Source organism: Anser brachyrhynchus (genome assembly GCF_964034855.1).
Source record: "Anser brachyrhynchus genome assembly, chromosome: 2".
Classification (NCBI taxonomy): Eukaryota; Metazoa; Chordata; class Aves; order Anseriformes; family Anatidae; genus Anser; species Anser brachyrhynchus.
The window spans coordinates 14,407,094-14,428,979 of NC_137695.1; the positions used below are offsets into that span (position 1 = coordinate 14,407,094).

Genomic DNA, 21,886 nt, shown 5'->3' on the forward strand with positions numbered 1-21,886 from the left:
TTTATACTCCATATATGGTTTTTTTACATTCCCATTGAAAATTTAAACCACAATCGTTTGTCAGTCCTTTACAAGCATATTCCCTATAAAATTGTTTATGGTAATTTGGTGCAGTACACACAACTATTGTGAGCAACTACAGTAGGGAGTTTGGAAGAATATGCAATTTTCTTGCAAAGAAAATGTGGTGAAAATGGAGGAAATCCTCAGTGATGCAATGCCTTATTTCAAACATTATTTTTAATTATAATAGCTAACTTGTTAAATATATTAATAATAATAAAATGCCAATGTTGAACTGATTTTTTGGAACAGCATCAAATTTTTGATTATTTGAAATATTTTATAGAATGCATTGTCAGCTTTTCTCGTATTTTAAAAAATTTAGTCCCCTAGCTGAAGAGAACTATCTAATTTTATGGGGTCTGTCCATATAGTCTAGATTCTTTGGTCTGAATCTGAAAGTGTTTCTACCCATGCTCTATTTTCCTACTGTGTGTGGTCCCACTGAAATCAATAGGACTCCTCACATTAAATGCTAGTGTGATTATTTGTAAGATCATGGTTTGAGTCTGCGTATTCCCAAAGAAAAGCACATTTTCTGGGGAGAGGGAAGGTCCTCTGGGTTACCTTACACACATATTATTCCATGTAAACAATGCAAATGAAATAATAGTGTCATATTTTCAAGTTCAAACCCGGGGACTGGAGACTTCCTTCTGTCTTGCCAAGAATCATGTAAGTCAAGAACCTTAGAATAGGCAATGAATGTTTCAAATTATTCCCTTATTTTCTTAAGTTGACTATACAGGAATATTTTACATGGCTCTTAATTTATTATCCTTCTTAATAACGAATGTTACTCGAGAAATACAACATTATGGAATATTGCTGAACATATTATTAAATCTAATCATGGCAAATGGGCTTCCTTTCCAAAACTGTATGTCCCTGTCTATCTTTCTCCAAGATATTTGGATAACTGGCAGTTTCATTCTTCATATATTTTGAGCTCCAGTAATTATGTTATGAAAAGACCTTTACAGTCTGGGCACTCTAGTGGGTTAGCACCGCTCCTCCTGAGAGGGGGTTACAAGTGCTGAAGCAGAGGGATCATACTGCTGCTAAGAAATTCCAATGGTTCAGGCTTTTAAACTCATCTAAAATGAGAAGAAAAAAAAAAAAGTGTTTAGAGTGGTTAAGATCAGGAAACTTGTTCCTTTTTATTATCCTTGGGATTAAAATAGCACCAATTTTCTTCTACTTTTACCATTGAAAAAAAAATGCACATAATAACACAAAATCAACTTTAGTACAGAGTAATGACTGGTCCCAAACTTCATCTTGTACAGGGGAAAAATCTGTAGTCAAATAACAGCTGCCAGCTGTGATTTTGAGTCAGAACAACAGCTTTTCCTCAGCAATGTGCTGGGAGATACCTCCAAAGAGTGTGGGTTGGTATGCAGCACTCAACAGGAAGAGCTTGTGTCACCTCTCTGGTGAGCTGAGAACAGAGAGGAAAAGAGGAAGCTGAGAAACAAGGATGAAAATAAGTACCTGTGACCTGGCTTGCCTCGTTGCAATCCAGAGAATGTAAATCATCTGCACGGCAGCCATTTTTAGGATTTTTCCTTCCTTCCTTCCACTACCAGGCAGCAGCTTATGCAAGTGTCGTAGGTCCAAAACAGGAGAGAAGCAGGAGCAGGGGCAGCTGTTAAGGGCCAGACAGTAACGAAAATGCTTCCAAAAGTCCCCATGAAATATTATCTCTCGCAGGCAGCTGTTCAATACCTTGTGATGTGTGTGAGGCACTGCCTCCCTGCCAGCCTACTAGACTGCATAGCCCACACACCTCAGCTTACTTTACTTTATTAGTCTGTGAATTAAAAAGCATTACTCTCATTGCTCAGCCAACAGTTTCCTTTACCAGTGACTCACTGCTGCTCTTGTAACCTTCATGTACCCTCAGCTCCACCCAGGCCATAATTTGTCTCAATATACCACGTAGCGTCAAGCGCCTGGGAATGTAGGCTGATCCCTTAATCCAAGTAGACAACAGTCCTGTCCTGTGTGTGTAAATGTGCCATTCCAGTTGCAAATTTCTTTAGTCTGCCTGTATGGAAATTTTCTGTTTGGTGACTTTGTGAATTTCGGGTATTTAAATACATAAGATAAACATAAATCCTGGATGCCCTTGCTCACTGAGAGCTTGGACTCCACCATAGCCCCAGTCTGACCGTGTGCTGGTACACTTGGGTGCAACATGCAGAAGACTACAAATTGAGCAGAATTCAAATAGCATCAACAATTGTTAATCTGCTTTTCTTTGAACAAAATAATGAGAAACAAATTTTCAATATGAGCAAGATGAATATAAAAATAAGATCCATGAGGAATAATTCAAAGGACGTTTGTAATAATTTTCTGCTCTTTGGATTAGTTAGCCCAAATAAAAATTTCTTTATTCATAGTCTTAAATCCAGGCGCTAGTACTGGAGGTCTTTTCCACAGTGCTCAGCCTTCCATAACACTGGATTATGAGAATGGGTTCAGCAGATCTCAGAGAAAATTTTATTGCTTCATTCTTTAGTATACGAAGTGTCATTACACACCAAATCTGCTAACTCTCCTCTAAGCAGCCCCTTCTTTTACTGACTTTAATACAGATTGTTTTCACCCGGAGTACTGAAAATAGAAGGCAATAATTCCCTGGTTCTAAAACTCTCTGCATTATTAAACTTCCATTTAGCCTAGGTCAAAGACCACCTATAAGCCTAGCAGAAGCTCACACATGACACGAAGGAAGGGCATATTTTGGAGATCTGTGATCTTCATTTTTAGCTGCATGGTGTAATAGTAACATTTAGTGGCAATGAGGAAAATGAATTTCCTGAAAAATGTGGAGAGCAGCAGCTTTTCTGGCCTGGTCTGCAGCTGCTCACCATCTCTGGAGGTCAGAAAAGAGTCCACATTTCTGCCACAGCCTGGATGAATGTGGGGAGACACATACCAGTCTCACCACATGAGCCAAATCATTAACCAAAAGATGACTATAATGAATGGCAGAAAGATCAAATTAGGGTCAGGATAGCCTGATCTCCTGCTCGCTTGCTGCTTACTTGGAAGTAATTTCCTCTTTATGGTAGTTATTTGCTCAAATGAGGTTCATAAGAGGTTATTTGACTCAGCCTCCAGGCAACAATATCTGCCTCACTGAGTCAAATCAATGGGAACATTGCTTGTGATTTCAAATGGGAGCAAAGCCAGAGTTACCATATGTTGTAGTGTATATTTTACTATACAGTTACTATGTATTACCATGTATTTCCCATAAATGAAAAGAATCTGCCAATTAGTAAATGTGAAAATCAACTAAAATAATATGAGTTGCAACAACTGTTTTCTTTGTGAAATGGTTGGGGTTTTTTTCTCCTGAAAACAGTCTACCATAAAAATAACTTCAACTGTCCTTTTAAGTTAAATGTCACTGTATTTCCCCATTAAGTCTGAGGACAAATATTACACTAGCTCCTAAGAAAACAATATCAAAACTTGATAATTTAGTATATTAAGCAAATTGATTCTGGTTTCCAAAGTGTTTCTGCTGAGTTTTCAAGCCCTTTTAGAGTTGAATTTACCTATGAGTTTCTGTTTTACCTGTCTGAGTTTAGAGCTATGTGCAGATAGACAGAAGGAATTCTGTATTTGCCACGATATACAACATATAAATATACTTCTATTTGTATCTTAATCTCATAGCGCTCTACTTTTCCATCATCCTCAAGGTGCTAATAGATCAACTTGTTTTCCTTATTCTGAAAAAGTCTACTTTTCTTTCTCCATTCCACTAATTGTTGGGTTCTCCATTAGCCTTCAAATCTGAGTTAGAATAAGATTGTATGATTTTTTTGATTTTTATATATTGAATTTTCATTCATTAGTAGATGTTGACAGTCTGTTCATTGCCTCATAATGAAGCCTGAAATGTTTTACCTTTGCTCACAAAAACACCACAGTGGTTTCTGCAACAAGCTTCGCTGAAAAAAATGATTGTGCCAGTGCCACTGCAAATAAATGGAGACTGCAGAAGAGAGTCCCAGCTGAGTACCTACCCTCTTTTATACCCTGAATCCTCATTAAAAAATTACTTCCTCTTCCTTACTGTCCTCATGTTCGTGATACATGGCAATCTTCCTTCCACGTACAACCCTTGATCACATTATTTTCACTTGTAGCTCTTGCCTGTTGTTGAACACACTCTGCTGATTTCATGCTGTCCTCTTCCACCCTCTCTTCAATCCACCTTTTTCCTTTTCATGTTGTGAAAGTGACTTGCTTTTGCAGCAGTCATGCATGGCTGAGTTATTCCCTGAGAGAGTCTCTATTGCTGGATTTTTAAAAGGACAACAGCAGAAAGGAAAGCTGCCAGTGCCGTTACTAAAAAGCTATGTACAAAGTGCAACCTAAATAAGAATCCTCCTCCTCTGGGAGAGTTTTGCATTTCTGCCAAGGCAGAGAGAGCAAGGCAGCCCTGTTCACCCGGTCTAAACAACCTGCTGTGCCTGGGTTGATCCAGTCCACACAATGCCTATCTAAATGTTCCTTGGTAATTGTTTCTTTACCCAGAGACATGGCGAATGACCACCTATAAGAATCTCAGTCCCTAAAGTGTTAATATAGAATAGATACCATAGAAGCCATCTTTTTGTGATTGTTTTGTTTTATTTTGTTTTTTACTCAACAACTATCCAACACTGCAGGAAAACCACAATTCCTTTTAGCTTCAGAATTTAATTCTTTATTCACCCTGTGTTTCTCAATAAACATGTTCATTTGGAGTGCTGGTTTCATCCAGCTAATGCCCAACTGCTGCTGAGTTAATCAAACAGAAGCAGCAAGGATGCAAAGGCAGAGAACAGACCTGCCACTTACATGCTTTGCAGCCAGTGATGGGCAGGCACCCAGCCTTGCTTCAGATAAACAGCTCAAAATTTAGATCCTTATCCAGACTGTGTTTCTGCCTCACTGTCTGAATAAATAAATAAATAAATAAAAATTAAAAAGACTAAAACACTTGAGTAATGAGACTTTATATCAGCATTTTGGAGAAAATAAAAACAAAAAAATGGAAACCAGGAAAATAGTAATAAAATAAAGCTATCCATCCCCAACAAGTGGATGCAAAGGAGCAAGAAAACATTTGTATAAGTTTCTTCGTTGCCTCTCCCCACCTTCCCCACAACTCTACTAAACTCCCACATCGTTTTGTTAGAGGTTGAATAAGCAAAAAAGGAATTCTGCATATTCTAAAGGAATTTTTTAGTGAAATGGTGACTGGCTGACCCAAAACACATCACAGAAAGACCTCTCCAGGGATGAAATTCAGCCTATGAATGGAAGGCTTGAGGGTTCCCGGGGCTCTGCTGAGGCTTGCAGGTTACAGTATTCAGGCAGCCCCTTTCAAACTCAAGACAGAGTTTTCATATTCCCTGGCCAGCTGATTCTTCATCCTGTCCAATTTTTAGCATTGTTTAGAGCAGAAGTGAAAAGGGCAAGATTCATTCAATATTGCTACAATCAAATGCAACTTAAGGAGCCAGCCTCAAACAACATTGGTCACTGGCATTGAAAGTGCCTCTATCAAAAGTATCTTCATTTTAACTGTCTTCCAAATACGTGTGAAGTAAAATTTCCAAATATTGAAGTTTCCCCTGAACCATAAACTCTATTTTTGTCATATCTGGATAAAGTTGATTCATAGTCAAATGTAAAATCCATCTGTTCTAATTAAGTGATGGAAGTTCCCCCCCATTTCTCACCCTTTTCTACTCAGTCCTATTAAAGATAGAATAGAAAACTTAACTTTAGATGTTGGAGACCAGCAATCTGAATAGCTGTTAAAGAAATCAACCAGTACACTTAAGGCAGAAGATTTTCCTTCCATCAGACAAAATCCTATGCAACGGAGACACATTAAATGAATACCCAAGTAAGCTGGTTTGTTGTGCATCCAGCACAATGAATAAAAGAACACAGTTAATCTATTTTCAGCAGATCAAACTAAAATGTATGTCATATAATGTGATAGCCTGCTTAAATGGATATCACTCACTCAGAGAGCTGCTAAAGCATTTGGGGGCAATATGGATACATTTTCAACAGATTTATATTTAAGGGGTAATAACCCTTTAGAGATTTACCGTGCTTATGGCTTCAAAATGAGACCATCAGACTACTGACTGCTAATAAGGAATTTATTGAGTGTCCTTGTCCTTATCTTGTCCTGTGCAGAAGAAAAACTGTATAGCACACCGATATAGACTTTTGAAGTTCTTGTTACTCTATGTACCTGCTTTTTCATGTTTTGAGGGGACTTTTGTCTTCATTGTATTTCTTATGTAGAACCAGTAGAGCTGTAACTAAAAGGACTTTGGAAAGTCAAAAGGTTGTTTGAAAAAGAAACCAAATGTCCATTCAAAAAAGTTCATTTTTCCTCCTTTTCCTTCCTGAATTAAACTGTTTGGGATAGAAGCATGATTCTAGTTTAAGTAGGACCTTTCTCTTGACATAGTCACAGAAGTTAAAATTTTATGTAATAGATAGTTAATATTTCCTCAAAAACACATTTCCACCAGAAACGTATTTGTTGGTTACCTTTACAATATTATTGACTTTACTAATTTTATAAAATTTGTAAATTGCAAGTTCCCTAAACACCTCTGCAATGTCCAAAATAGTTTTTATTGGTTAGGAACTAATACATCAGTTAACGTTCCATCTTCTACGAATTAAGTACATGTACTTTCTGAAGAAAATTCTTGAAAATAGAGATTCCCTGAACAGGAGCACTCTCAGGCCTGATGGAAGACAAAATCCACATTGTGTCAAGGAAAATCCCCAGTGCAGTCATTGCAGTAAAGCCAGTCACTCAAATAAAATAATGTCAAGTCAGCTGACCTCTACTGTCAAGAAGAAATGAAAAAGAGAAGCAACCTCTTAATTAGGAAGGCTCCAAATCACATACAAATTCAAAAATCAATGGCAAATCACCCAGAAGCCAATAGGGAACTAGCCACTTATCAGTGAATTAGCGTAATTTGTTCCCGTCAGCTGCCACTCTTAAACAACTTTTTTCACACATTTTGCACCAACTTTCAGGTTTGGAAATTCCAGAGGTATGGATAACTGTAGCAGCATTTGAGATTGACTTTCGTATTTATATTAATCATCTTTCTCTGAAACATTAAAAAAAAAAAAAGACATAGCAGCCTCCAAAGGTACATCTCTCCCACACACAAATTCACATTGAGAAAATAAATACAAGTCCAAGTAAGAGAAGAGTTAAAAGTGGAAATGTTTTTTTGCAAACATGAATTTCCTGGAAAAAGAAATAAGAAAAAAATATGTGTCTACATCTTGCTTGATAAAAGTTTTCCATAGCAAATGAAAATGGCAACCTGTTCATATGAAAAGTCAGAGAATTCTGTGTTGTTTTTTTTTCCTGTGCAAGAATATTGATTTTGGAAGAAAAATATATATATATATCTTTCAGATAGTCACTGAAAATCCTTGCTTAGCACAAGAAAACCCTTGCTTAGCACAAGATACAGATTTTCTACAAAGATGACATAAATCACCTGAGAAGGTGCCATGAATTATTTTGTCCATGTCGTTGTAACATGACACGTCTTACTATCTCTGTGTAGTGGCTAGTAATACCTTCTTGACTTAGAGGGGAAATGCAACTGAGAAGAGAATTCCAGTAAAACATCTGTAGGAATTACTGATACCATGAGGCAATGTTTCTTGGATGTACTGACATAAAATTTGATAGAAAGGTGAAGCATCCTATTTCATAAATGTCAGAACATTTTCCCTCAAAAATGCTGAAGTTTCATCAAAATACATGGGATTTTGTAGTGTGCTTGAATTTTACTGAAAAATAAAATGGGTAGGGTGAGTGTTTCCAGAACAGTTCTGCTAAAGAGTGAAAATGGTTGGCAGAAGTTCAGTTCTAAAAGACTGTTGCTTGTCCCTTGGGACACACATCTACCACTACAGAAGCAGACATTCTCCAGGTCTGATCTGGGAAAGAAGTAAAAGCTCATCACAGTGAGAATAATCTGACTTTGTTCCAAAAGACAGAAAACGCAGATTCAGCAAGCTATATACCACCTGGGAGGGCTTTACAGGTCAATCTTGAAATACATTCAATGAGAGAAGAGTTTATTTTCTTTTTGACTCTAAGAAGCTCTTTATTAAAACTAGCTCTGTTTGTCAGATTTATTGCACCTACACCCACTGATAGAGTCTACACAAAGCTACTTGTGTGTTGTGAGGCCATTAGATAGTCTGTTTGATGAAGGTATGAAGCAGACATCACCCATGCAATTAATATCTTCACCCAGCTGATGGCATTTCATTGTTTCCCTATATGGGGACAGAAAAAAATACACCAAGGGTCTTAGGAAACAGCTCTATGAGATGAGATATAAGGCAGCTTTTGCCAACTCAAGCTAATAGAAGGTGCAGTGAGATTGTCCAGCTGGAAGTTGCTTTTTCTGCCTCTTACATGTGCACTCATAGCCAACATTTGAGTTTGTCATCAGGCTTTAACAAATTGCTATTTGTTTTGCAGAGTGCCTATGTCATCCCCTGCAGGAACGAGCAGAACGCGGAGCAGGAGGCATTGCAGCTGGTGCAGCAGCCCCCATTGACAGACATGAGACAACTGCTGGGATTTAACACCCCCCACCCTGCAATGGCTGATCCTGCTTTACAAACTTGCGGCCAGGTCCCCTCGCTCTGCTTTGCCTGCACACATATCATAACCCTGGGTTCAGGATTATGCGGGAGAGATTCCCTGTCTGCAGCCATGGTTGCTCAGCCCTGGCAGAGAGCCAGGCATCATACCCAGGTGACTGCTTAGAAATAACCTGAGCTCTCTGAAACTCTCCCAGGTAAGATCATCCTGCAGGCAATAGAACTGGGCTACTCACCCAACGTACACAGAATAAATGCCAATTATTCATTTCTTTATAAGGCAGTACTGAGATTGTGTTACACAAGAGGCAGGGAACTTGTCATTTTTTCAGTTTCTCAGAGTACAATAGGAGCAATCCCCATAAGTGCAGAGACTGATGACAGATGAGTAACCAAAACCAGGAGATTTTTGTTGTTTCAGGAAGATCTCTGGAAATGCTTTCTCTAGCTTTAAGAGCATAGGTTGTTCTTACTCTTTCTCAATAAATACTTGTCTCTTATGTTTTCCAGGAGCATCACCAGAGAGGAACTCTGTCCTCTGCTGCTTACCATTCATTTGGTAGCAATCAGAAGTTCTCTTCACTCTTCTCCCTTTTTCTTCTGAAATTCAGCTCAATATAGAGTATATTTACATAACAAGACTCCCCATTTCTGCAGCTGAAGGAAAAGTGCATCGCGGAGGATTGGGCAGCTAAAAGGACTCAGAAATAGACTGTACCTGTCTGGATATAGTGTGTGGGTTAATAGATTGCCCTCAGATGAGAGCCTGTGTACTGATCAGGTGCCTTGGCAACCAAAGGGCACTACACAGCCATTGGGGTGAGCCCCTTCGCAGGCAAGGGAGATAGGAGAGTTTCAAATTCATTTCCTGTAATGCCAGGATGTCCTTTCACCTTGGTCAGCTGAAAGACAGCTGGGATCTTTAGATGGTCTTCCTCACCCAAGATCTACTCATAATGAACCTTTTTTGCATCTTGCATTTCACAGATTCTCCAAATGAAGGAGAAAGATTTCTGCCCTAACACTCATGGTTTTATGAAAGAAGTAATCGTGGTTTTATGAGGAGGGGAGGGGAGGGGAGGGGAGGGGAGAAATGTCAAGAGACTCAGGAAATGCAATGTGTGGTGTTCATAAGTCTTAAAATAAAATAATTCAGACATTTAAAGACTGTGCCATCTTGCTTCTCAATTATGCACCCTGTCCTAAATTTGCAATATCTGCTATCCTTGATCTTTGCTCTTAAATCTCCATGAAGCAATGCAAAGATGGAAGCTGCTCTACTTCTGTGCCTTCACTCCCTTCAAGTTTATCCTTCTTCCCTTACTATTACTTCTCTTTGGTTTGGTACCTTTATTTTCTAATTCTCCTTGCTCTCTTCTTCACCTCCCTACTCCTCCCCAGTCACTTTCAGTCCTGTCCACAGGTCTCTGTTCTTTTAAACTCTTCACATTTGCATCACTCGTCTCTCCCCTTGTCTCCTCTGTTCTGCTCCATGTAGGTCACCTGCACTTCGTTGTTCCACAACAGCAATTTTAACTGCTAGATCAGAGGACATCAGATTATATTTCACATTGATTGTAGCATGATGCTATATCTCACAGAGACCTGAGGACCTCTGTTATACATACAGGCTTGAACTATTAATGCACATTTTTGTTCTGGTCTACTCTAAGGGGAAAATAAGTTAAAAAGGAGTAATTATAATGTGTCAAGGAAACAATTAAATGTGAGATGAAGAAAGTGGAAGGGACAGGCAGGAATAGAATATCTTGATATCAGAAAAGAAAACTAAAATAGATTTTATAAGACTGTCTTTAAACTGTGGTAAAATAATTGTAGAGGGAAAAAAAAAAAACAGCTAAAGGAAAGAAACAAAGTGACAGAAGAAAAAGACAACAATGGATTTATTTTTTTTTACAAGAGAAAAGAAAAAAAAAAAAGAGGAGTATTAAGAAAGGATTCTCCATATCATCCCTGTAATACTTTGAAAGGAAGCAATCTGGTACAGAGCCAGCAATACCAATATCACAATGACTTGGCACAGAGGATTAGATCAGATGGAGATAAGAGAAGGAAAGATAAAAAATTTAGTGTGCAGATAAGAAGACAGAAATGAAAGCACATAGAGATCTAGGCCTAGTACTGATTTTATGGCATGATAAAGCTTGAATTTGTCAGCCATTATTCTAAAATAGGGATGGGGTTTCTTCCTCTTAGTGACTTTTGGGAGCCAGCTACTACAGTGTTAGTTTCAGAACACTCCTAAAAGCTACGATACAGTAGCCGCCTAATCCTGACCAATGTTCATTGAAATCAGATGTTTTTCCACTGGCTTCTAAAGGAACCAGATTGAACCCTAAAAGAAAGTAATTTGTGGTAATGGTAGTACTGCTGGCTGCATACTTTGCAGGGAAACTTTTTTTCATAGAATGGTGATTCATCAGAACAGATTTTTTTCTGCAGCAACACTGAATATTGAAAAGGTGGCATTTCCACAATGAAAAAAGAAAATAATAGGTTAAGGTTAATACGTTAATCTTAATTGGTTAAGACAAGTGACCATTGATTTCATTCATCCAAGCTCAGCACCTGCCTGACTGCTTAAAACAATATTCACCTCATACTCACCGGATCAGGAGCTTGAATCTTCATTTTCCACATTTAGGTATGTCCAGGTAAAGGTTCTTGCAACCTTGCTTCACAAACTCGAAAGAACAGCCGCTTCAGGTCAGGAAGAATGAAAAAAGAAAACGGGACAAATAACCTATGGTTGTATCTGGACAGATTTCTGGGAGTAAATATAGGAAAAAACTTGCTGTACTGGTACCTCCTGAACTCTAATGGTGGGTGAAGGTGCAGGGTATTCACTGCTTGTTCAGATGTGCTGTTCCTGTTTCAAACCATGTGCTTATATGGTCACATCTTTGTCATGAGAGGAAATATTCTCAAGATGTGTGTTTTTTCCCTTCTCTGATTTGTCTTGGCACGAATACTAAAACCACCTCATTACAAATATTTTGCTTACTCACATTTTCCATTGAATTTGTATCTGGACTTTCCCCTATTATATGAATGGGTGCATGCAAGCTAACAGCACTTCTTTCTGGCTAGAGGAGTATCGCAAAATAAAATAATCTTATCTAATGACTAAGCTGCCTGACCTTGTGACTGTAGTAATGCCAGAAGCATGGCTATTTTTTAAAGACACATTTTCTCATCTTTTCAGTGGAGTGTTGCGGTAGATGTGACAAAGAAAAACCAAGAGGAGGAAGCTCTCCATTTGACTACAGTCAGGAAGGCATGGGGGATCGTAGGCTTCCCCACAGTGTTTTGCAACCCTGCTCTTAGAGGATCACCTCTAGATAGAGCAGTTAAGTTCAGTCTCTGTGCTCATTAACTCTGTGACCCCTCTGCTGAGGAAGTATTTAGGGAGTACTTGCTCTAGCAACACAAACCATGGACCAAAACCCTCCTTCGCTTCAGTTTCAGCTGACCTGTAAGCAGTAGGTTGCTGTTCCTTAGCGGTGAGTTAAAATACCAAGGGCAACAAATTTAAGGCTTCTGAGCTCACAAGGAGCTGGTGCTGCGGGTATTTCCCATGAAGGGCTGCACAGCTTAAGTGCTCCTTGGCCTCAGTGGTGAAGGACTGTGCTGCTCACCAGCAGGGCTAAGCTTGGAAAGCAAAGGTGTCTGTTTTGTGAGCAAAGGGCACACAGGGCACTTCTGCACCTTGCCTCTAGCATGAGCTCCTTCCCAAAGTTTGATAATGTCATGAAACCCTTCCTGAAAGGACCCATTAGTTAACATTTACACATTTTTAACTGCAAAATACTGTCTCGTTAAGTGAGGTAATATTTCAGTTGCTCATTTGCTCTCCCTGAGTGGGAAGGTGTGTTGCATGTGGGGTCTCAATTGCAGCAAAGGATATGACAAGCAAATGATACCTTCCCCCAACCCACAATCCAAAATTCTGTTTCAGTGAGGAAATGCTATGCTCTTTTTTTTTTTTTTTTAAGACAAACACTTGACCAATAGCTTCATCCTGCCAACCCACTTCTCTTTTTTCAGCAATAAAATATACTCAGCATTTTCATTTAACAGGAATACATTCTGAGGAAAAAAAAAAAAAAAACGAATAGAAAGAATTATGTTGATCAACTTTTTGTTGATGTTGTTTTTCCTCATGTAAATACACATATCTTCAAGAAAAGTAGAGGGAAAAAACAGTTTGGACTTCAAGTCCATTGTGTGACATGGACGATGGTGTCACTGACAGAGCTGGGGGGGGGGGACAGCTCCACTTTGAATTGATTCTCAGTGAGTCAGTTAAATTCTTTTAGCATATATTCAACATATACAGCCGTGCCAGACCACCCAAACTGAAATCGGTCAATATAAATATAATATTGTATGCATGTGAACATGGATTTTTTTATAAAGGCATGCCATGGATTATGGATATTTTTCTTAATCCAAATCCAGCATTTTCTGTGGATTACATATTCTACCTTCCTTTTACTAAAACCTAACATGGAACCTAAACTCTCCAAAAATCGCAAATTATCAAAAAATACTCAAAGAGCAAGAAGTTCTGAGGCAAATGTATCACACACACACCAATATAATAATTCCTGGAAAAATTTACAAAACAATTCTCCAAAAGTACCTCATGCTCCCTATAACTGGCTAATAAAATAAAATAAAATAAAATAAAATAAAATAAAATAAAATAAAATAAAATAAAATAAAATAAAATAAAATAAACAGTGAAGTGATAACATTCCCTTTGCCACTGGACGTGGTTCATGAACTATGGTTCAAATTTTGCACTACTAGAAACAAGTGTTATTCTGCTAACTTCATTATATACTGTCAAAGATTTGGGCCAAACGTGTTAGAAATTATTGCATTTCTGATCAAAACTTCTCCTTATGTTAGAGAAATATAAAATATTTTTGTGTGAATAAGTGCAAGTATTATGCCATGTAAAAATAGCCTTACTTGTTTTCTGGTACAGAAGGAGTTAAGTCAGGACCAAAAATGAATAAATCTCTGAATCAGAGAAGTATTTTTGGAGACATTGCTTTGCAAAGGGGAAAACTTGCTTGGTTTTTGTTTAAACTAACACCAGTGTTGCATTGACATGTCTGGATTAGATTTCCAATGCATTTTCCAACCTGTTGGACACCTTCCACAAATTATAAAAAGACACCACAAACAGAAGTGAAGAGAAAGAAAATGTTACTTTTGTGCACAAATTTCTCCTTAGGGGTTTATAAAAAGGGTCAGTACACATTTTTGTGTAAAGATATGGGACAAATTTATTACAACAGAGAGGAGCAGTAAAAGCAAATTTATTATCATTTTTATCATTCCTGGCAGCTCTTCCAGCAGACAGTCCAGGTCCATGAACTGTGTAAGGCTTTTCTGTGGCTCAGAGCTTCCACATTTGAGCAGGTCTGGGAACCAAAATTTACTGTTCCAAAGTGGTCTAAAGGAATTGGCCATCTCTTCTACCATACACTGTGTTCCTGCACACAAAATCTTAGAAAGAGAGAATCTGGGGGAGGTTTGTTTTTTTCCAGAAGCAAAATAAATTTACTAATGATTTTAACTGAAAAATTAGATAATTTGATGTGATGATTTTTCAACTGTTAGCTGCATCTCCTCAGATTGAAGGTTATTTTCCTATTTGTTAAATATGGATCGTTTTTATTCACTGCCAAAGACATTACAGCTCACCTGTCTGAGCACAGGTGTTGGGAGATAACAGCAGTTTCACAAAAGAAAAGCAGAATTCTCCAAGTCAATCATGGTTCCAGAAGAGGAAAGCCCAGCAATTCACACTGTTGTAGCACAGCATTCCTGCAATATTTTCTTCACCTTCAAAACAAGACGGTCACCCACTCTCTAAGAACTAAAGAAACAGCTTCAGTTCTTGAAATGAGAAAAAACCCAGGGGAAAAAATAATAATAGTAATTAAAAATATATATATCCATTACAATTATTATTCCCAATCTGATCTGCAGGTATTTGTGTGTGATCTATTCCTTCTGGGTGTAACGGAAAACATGTCACAGTGAGTATGGGAGATTGTATGACTGAATTATTATGCAGATCATGAGTAAGGGGTTTCAATAAGAGTCTAAAATATATTCCTACTAAAAAAGAATATCTGTCTAAAATCAGAACTGTTTCCATAACCGATCAGTGAATTCAGTCTGTGTTTCCATTGACTGGGCATTCTGACCAAATTCTGCCCTTTCACTTGGAGTATAAGGCTTACTTGCCCTTTAATGTTAAGTGACATTGTTCCATTTCAGTTTCAGTGTTTCTGAAGAGTCACCAAGGATTGCCCAGCAGATCCAAACAATCCTACTTCATACTTCCCTGGTGGAAGTGTCATTCCAATCACTTTCCTTCCCAGAGCCACAGGGAACGAACACCATCACTTGGGACTTTAGTTACCTCGCACAGTAAGCCTACAGAGATACAAAAGTGCCCTAGAATCATACCGCTCCTTCCAAACTAGGAAAGATGCCTGCTTTCTGTCTTCTATGATTATCTCCAGTATTGTATCACCCCAAAGAGGTTGCCTGCTTGCACTAGACGATAAGTAAACACCATAAATGGCAATCTCGTGCTCAAAAGTTCATACACTCCTGCCTTCTCCTGATCGCTTTGCTGGGACATTATCTCTGGAGATGCTTTCCTTCTTCAAAGAGCTCCTACATTTTCTACGTATCACTATTTTTCTGATATCAGTCTGCACATATCCCTTATTAGACTCACTGCTCTGGCATCATGTTGTTTACAAGGTACCATCTGATAGTGTTTTTAATCTACTGGTTCCAGGGACTCTGTCATAATCACAGTGACCTGGAAAATCCCCAGATGGTGAAGTAAGCTTGGAGGTTGCTAGTACTTGGTCACTTGGTGCTCAGATTCCAGATTCAGTCCACAGCTGAGAACTGAGGTGTCAGGTGATGCTTAAAAATGTGAATTTTAAACAAGTAGTTCTACAAGGAAGGGAATGATCATGATTAAATAACTAAATCTATAACTAAAATCCAACAATTCCAGGATTTACCCAAGACTCCTTAGCTTAAGTAATGCCTTTTGGTTGGCTTCAACCATCCTTGAATGTGTGGCTGTTTACAAAGTTTGTTACTCTATTCTCCAGCTCTCTTACCAAGAAGAAATGTATGGAATTGAATTGCTTTTGAGTTGAATCTTCATCAACACTGTCTCTTAGTGATCCGGGAATACAACCATAATTTAACATCATTGTTTTGCAGTTCTCTCTGAATTCAGAATCTTCTAAATCATCAAGAATTAATTAAACTCTTCTTTGTCAAAACAAAGACTACTGGAGTTCACTGAATCACACAAGTAAAATGCACTTAAAGACATGACACTGAAACCACTCCACTTATGCAATAGACAGTTGATGCTGGCAGGAAAATCAAAATGAGTCAGAGATGCCTAGATAGTATGGTATTTCTATTCCAGCTCTCAAACCACTTAGATCACAGGGGTCTTCTGTATCCGTAGCACTCACCAGCTTCAGAAAGCATTTGACTTTTCTCACTTCTAGTCAGCAAGTCCTTTTCCCTGAGGATGAAAGTGAAGACATAGTGCAGTACCTATCTGCAGTGTCATGCAGTAACAAATTGGACTTTGCTCACTTCCCTGTGCCTGAGAGGCATCCTAGGGGTGGCAGGCCTTGCATGAAGTTTTGGGGCAATAGAGCACTCCCCTGACAGAGGTGTGACCGAGACCACGCTTAATAATTTTGAAGCACATTTTACTCCTCCATCAGAAGACATCCTTTGGTAAAAACTACCAGGTCTGTGAAGAAGAAAACAAGACGAAATAAGCAACAATGTCTGCATCAAGGGTTAAGAAAGTGCATGAGCCAACTGATAAGTTTCTTTTGTACTTATCACCATGATTGCATATTAATGTATGCACTTGATATGCAGATAATTTATAGTAATATTTTTATATAAGCAAGCATAATGTCTTTAGAATAGCTTAAAATCTAGACCATATTCAGGCAACAGAGTAAACTGCCAAATTTGAAAGTTTTTTACTATCATTTCATGCATGGAAGGAAAGAAATCCCCCCTACAACTTGCTGAAAGCATTCAAGGAGAATCCTCATTCCTCTAACTAATTGCTATTTTTGTCAGAAATGTAAGCGTTTGTCATGGCACATCATAAATTACTGATAACATATCACCAGTGAACATTTGTAAGTGAGATAAATGCAGAAAGTATTTATACTGCTTCCATACCAATTAACACTCTGCCACCCTTCACCACCCAAGTTTGTTGGTATTTGAGTTATTTACAAACTGAAGCTGCTTGTCTTTAAATAATCTTTGCTGTTGTACAGTATTATTATCCCAGATGCACAGCAGAACTCCAGATCCAAGACAGTTATGAAATTCTCCCCCTGGCTCCCTCAAAAGGGGCCCTTGTTGATTTCTCAAGTACTTGAGCAGCCAGCGCCCACAGTTGCTTTATGGAAAGACATGAGTCATGCCCAATTCATTCATTTAAAATTCTCTCCAGCTCAATAACTTCTGGCAGGCATTCCAGCCCATTCTCTGGGTGTCAGTAACACAGGCTGATTTAGCTGGATGTTCTCTCTGGCTCGTTAAGTGGAGGAGCAGGATTATCATTACATTCCTATCAATCAGGTGCTGTTCACCAAAGATTAAAAATGAGCTAAGAAAGAAGTGGGGGGTTATTTTTCTAACACTGAAAAGCAATATGTTGTTTTTAACTGCAATAATATTGCTTTATACCAGCTGACCATTAAACCAGGCCTTGTACAGTAATTTATTGGAAATAAGGGAATTTTTCAGGCACAGTTTCAGTAAGCACAAACAATTTCTGAACTATTCTAACCTAGGGTCACTCAAATCGATCCTTGAACTTGTATGCCAAGAACTCCCCCTCCTGTAGCAAACTCAGAGAACCTGTCAACTGACATTGCCTGAGACTGCTTTTTGGAAAGGTAAGTCTATGTCCTCCAGCAACCACATTGCCTCTTACAACTTCCTTAGTACACACTTGGCTTCTCCAGAGAAATGCCAGGCATTGAACAGGCATTGAACTGGGCTTTTAATGTTCTAGCACTACTGCCCTTTGGCAGTGGAAGAATTGAATCCATGTCCACAAGACTGCAGATTGGACTGTCTTAAAAAGTCCCCTGGAGATAAAGGCATGGCAGACCAGCCAGGAACTGAAAAATTGAGTGAACCCTGTTTCCATATCCCCACTGTCATCCTGCCACTACCATATCGTAAAACCATGCACTGATCCAAGGGACATCAGAAGAGGACGTCTGAAGATGAGGAGACATCTGAAAGGGGAGAAGAGGGCAAGCCAGAGCCATTTGATCTGATCCCGCTCCCACTGAAATAATTTTTCTATTCTGTTCACAATACAAATTGAACTAATTCAAAACTATTCTATCTCCTATCGTCTGTTGTAGCAAAATGCTGTAATTCACCACCATCTTCTACACAGAGAAATATATAAAGATGGCATTCATACAAATGGCATGCCTTCAAATTTTCACAGCCTTTGAGACATTGTGTCCTAAAGTGCTTTCTCAGATCCAGGGACAGGGAAAGTTTTGACACTAATTTGAATATATTAATAACAACATTACTAAGGCTGTGGAAAAAATACATAAGCTGCATTTTTATTGTACTTTTGGTTTTCCAATGCCTCTACTCATCAGTCGGCTAAAAATTTTTAATGGCCCAGACAAACATCAAGCACAAGATAATCTCCAACTCTTGAAATGCAAGACAGACTTTTAGGTTATTTTGTAAGATGTGCATATTTTTACAGTAATAGTATTAAATATAGAGAAAGAGTAGTGAGTTACCTGATCCTCTTTTATTAATTATTTTCAAAAATTACAATGCCATTTAGGATTGTCTTACAACCCTACAGAGCTCACAGAACACACATCTGACCTGGAGCCTTACTTAGCATAGCCATTTAACCGAACTTGCTTTTGATAATTTGTCAGCCGCACTTTTGTTCTTGTTGTTAATATAAGGCAACATTTGGAAATATGTAATTAAAGTTTGTTCAAGTGAAAGCAAAACTACTTTTTCAAAATTTTCAGTTCAGCCCCTTCAGCACCTTTTACCTGGGATTCGTTACGCCAATCTGTAGCAACTCAGAAACTGGGTGCTTCACCTAAGCTAAGCATCTCTTCTCACTTTGTTTCCGGTGAAAAGACACAGTCACTCTACCTCAGGCTTACACTTCACTTCCAGATCTTGTATTCTTTCTTTGACAACACAATCAGAGAAGGTTTCCAGTGCATCACAAGACACCTGTGATTAACAACCTCAACAAAGGTAAATGTGAGCTGGGACTTAGCTCTATTTGTTGGTAGAAAGAATCAGCCATTTAAATACCAATGTTTCCTTCTAAAATTTCATTACTTTTTGTTTACTGTAGTTTTCACATATTCATATCAGACACTGCACAGCTAAGACACATCTTTTCTGAAGAAAAAAAGGTATCCCCTTAAAAGGTACTCTTAAAAGGTATCCAGCAATACACTTCCAAAGAGCAAGAACGCATTGCTCTGGGTAGAATGGAGTAACCTTGTATAGAAACACCAACATCTGAGGTATGTACTTGTCTGTAACCCATTTCAACCAAAATGGAGCTTCCTGTCTTCACAAGAGTCACTTTGGAGATTCATTTATGGCATTTGCATGGCAACAATGATGCTGCACCTCGGGTTATTGTTCAGGTAGAGATAATGCATAATCAGTAATTGATACTAAATAGTGTTTTCTATTAAGCACTGGCTTCCTCATTGATTGTTTCTTATGAATATATGCCATTGATTACTCTGCCACCACTCAGATCAGTTTGCAGATTTTGCTTGGTATTATACAGGTGTTAACACTGCCTAAGAATCAGAGCATTACAAATTAGGAAATCCTAATTTGTGGTATGATTTTGATTACTATTGATTTTGGTTTTAATTTTCCTCCTTTCAGAAACATGGGTATGCAGTTTGGGCGTGGGTGCATTACAAAAGGCAGGGGAGAAATATCAGTAGTGAGCATTCCTTCTGTACTTTCTCAAGGATGAACTCAAATAGATTGTTTGGAGGAAGGTTAATGAATTTAGATCAGGGCTCACAACAGCTGCCAGCAGATGGGGAGAGGCTGGGGGAAGCAATCTGCCCGAGGTAAAGAGAGGCTCAGAGAGGAGCAGGAAAGCACATGCTGAGAATGCTGCCTTCTTGACAGGTCAAGTAAAGTGCAATTTATGAGATCAATAAACAGGCCTGCCATTATTATGGATTAACCAGGCTTTTCTTCATTTAGAGACTTCTTCAGTACTGGCGAAAATGCCTAGGATTCTTGGACTTTCTAAAATAAGCTGTCTTGGGGAAAAGTTACAGGGAAAGGGGGAAAAGAGGTACAGAGAATCACCACAGATATTCAGTTTTCTCTGCCCTCTGCCTCATTAAAATATTCCTGTATCTACACCTGGACTGGATAAGAAGTTTCACCTTTTTTTTTTTTTTTACTTAACTCCTTCATCACCACAAAACTCCTAATGTGACCAGTCCACAAACAAAACTAATCACAGCCCTGCTTTTTTATCCTTAGAGAATAAGAATTTTCCTTACAACCTCTGCATTAATTTCTGTCCCACCTAACATGTAGACATGTGTCAGCCTGTTCAGCTCTACACTGAAATGACTAAACAGACCAAAATGACTAAATGCATCTTTATTTTTTATTGTGTTGTGCTCCCCCTCAGGTCTTCTATTGTCTGCTTGGGACCCTGGTGCAAACAGTTAACACACCCTGTTGGAGATGAAGTCATGCTCCTTGGCAAGCTTAGAATGTGGTAGTACTGAAATTCATGGAGCAATAACAGTGTTGATCAGCCAAATTATGAACACATAGCAAATTCCACTATAGTATGTGATAACATGATATTAAAGTTCATAGGAGGAGAGAGCCTATCTTCATTGAAAAGTAACATAGAGGGAGGTGAAACCCCTTATCAATAAAATTACAAACTTAAGGTAACAGCCTATCTCATGTTCTATATTTCTGAAATAACACAATTCACACAGCATCAGACCTGACTGAAGTTTATAAGAGCTACAATAATATTAATAATAAGGAATCTTATTACTGAACTTTTTAAAATGTGTTCTCACTTGAAAAATAAAATAATAAGGCTGCCTTGCTTAAAGCAAACCAGAACAACGTAGATTTGGAGAATTGGTATTACCAGCAAAAAAATAAATAATAATAATAATAATAAAGCAATAAATAAATAAATAAATATAAACAGCTGCTCTTGCTGCTGGGTGGGGCAAGGTATGAACCTTGTGACAGTGTTTGATTAAAAATCTGACAAAAACATATTTCTTGTGAATGTTTTATATAAAAAAAAAATCTCTAGACCGTATCATATATGTATGTATATATTTATATACACAATTCTGTGTTCCAAGATTCTTGTGTGTATTTATAGGGAAAATTCTGCTACCTGAAAAGTAAGAGAAAGAGAAGGAAACAATATGTAAATGTCGGTAAATATTTTTACAGTTATTTTAAGTAACTCATCTGTGTTGCTGAAATGCTAATTATTTGTTTAAGCAAAATGAAAAAATTGTAATGTATTTAATGAAATAAATTCCAGTTTCAAAAAAGACTAAGATCACAAACACCATCTGGCTTGTCCTGTTCAGGTACATTATTCATTCACTTTTATCCTAATTTATCCAAGAGATCAGATGCCACCATAATCTGAGTATAACTGTGAGTATGTAAGTATTTTTGTGTATTTGTATCCTTTCACAAGTGTCACTATGAGTACTGTGCCTATCTTGTGGTCTATGCGGTTCTCTATTTTGGGCCCTTCTCCTGTGTTAGAGCTTCAGCAGACCAAAAGCCATTAAAATAAAATACACAATTTCAAAGAGTCACACAGTTTTAAGATATGTTTTATTCAGTATTTGCTTGCTATTTATTTTTTTTTTTACAATGGTAGGCATGTAGACTACTACAGACACTAGAAGATGTTGGAAGAAGGCTTCCA

General features: G+C 38.1%; 1 protein-coding gene across 1 annotated transcript in view; it reads right to left on the reverse strand.

Moving 5' to 3' along the window:
- LOC308190043 (uncharacterized protein) overlaps positions 1–21,886 on the reverse strand; it is a 316,509-nt gene that overhangs the window by 92,911 nt on the left and 201,712 nt on the right. The window contains exons 13-14 of the mRNA XM_080580892.1: positions 16,326–16,615; positions 11,392–11,484 (exon numbers count right to left, since the gene is read on the reverse strand). Of these exons, the coding sequence (XP_080437018.1) occupies positions 16,572–16,615 (44 nt within the window). The 3' untranslated portion in view covers positions 11,392–11,484; positions 16,326–16,571. The remainder of the gene's footprint in view (positions 1–11,391; positions 11,485–16,325; positions 16,616–21,886) is intronic.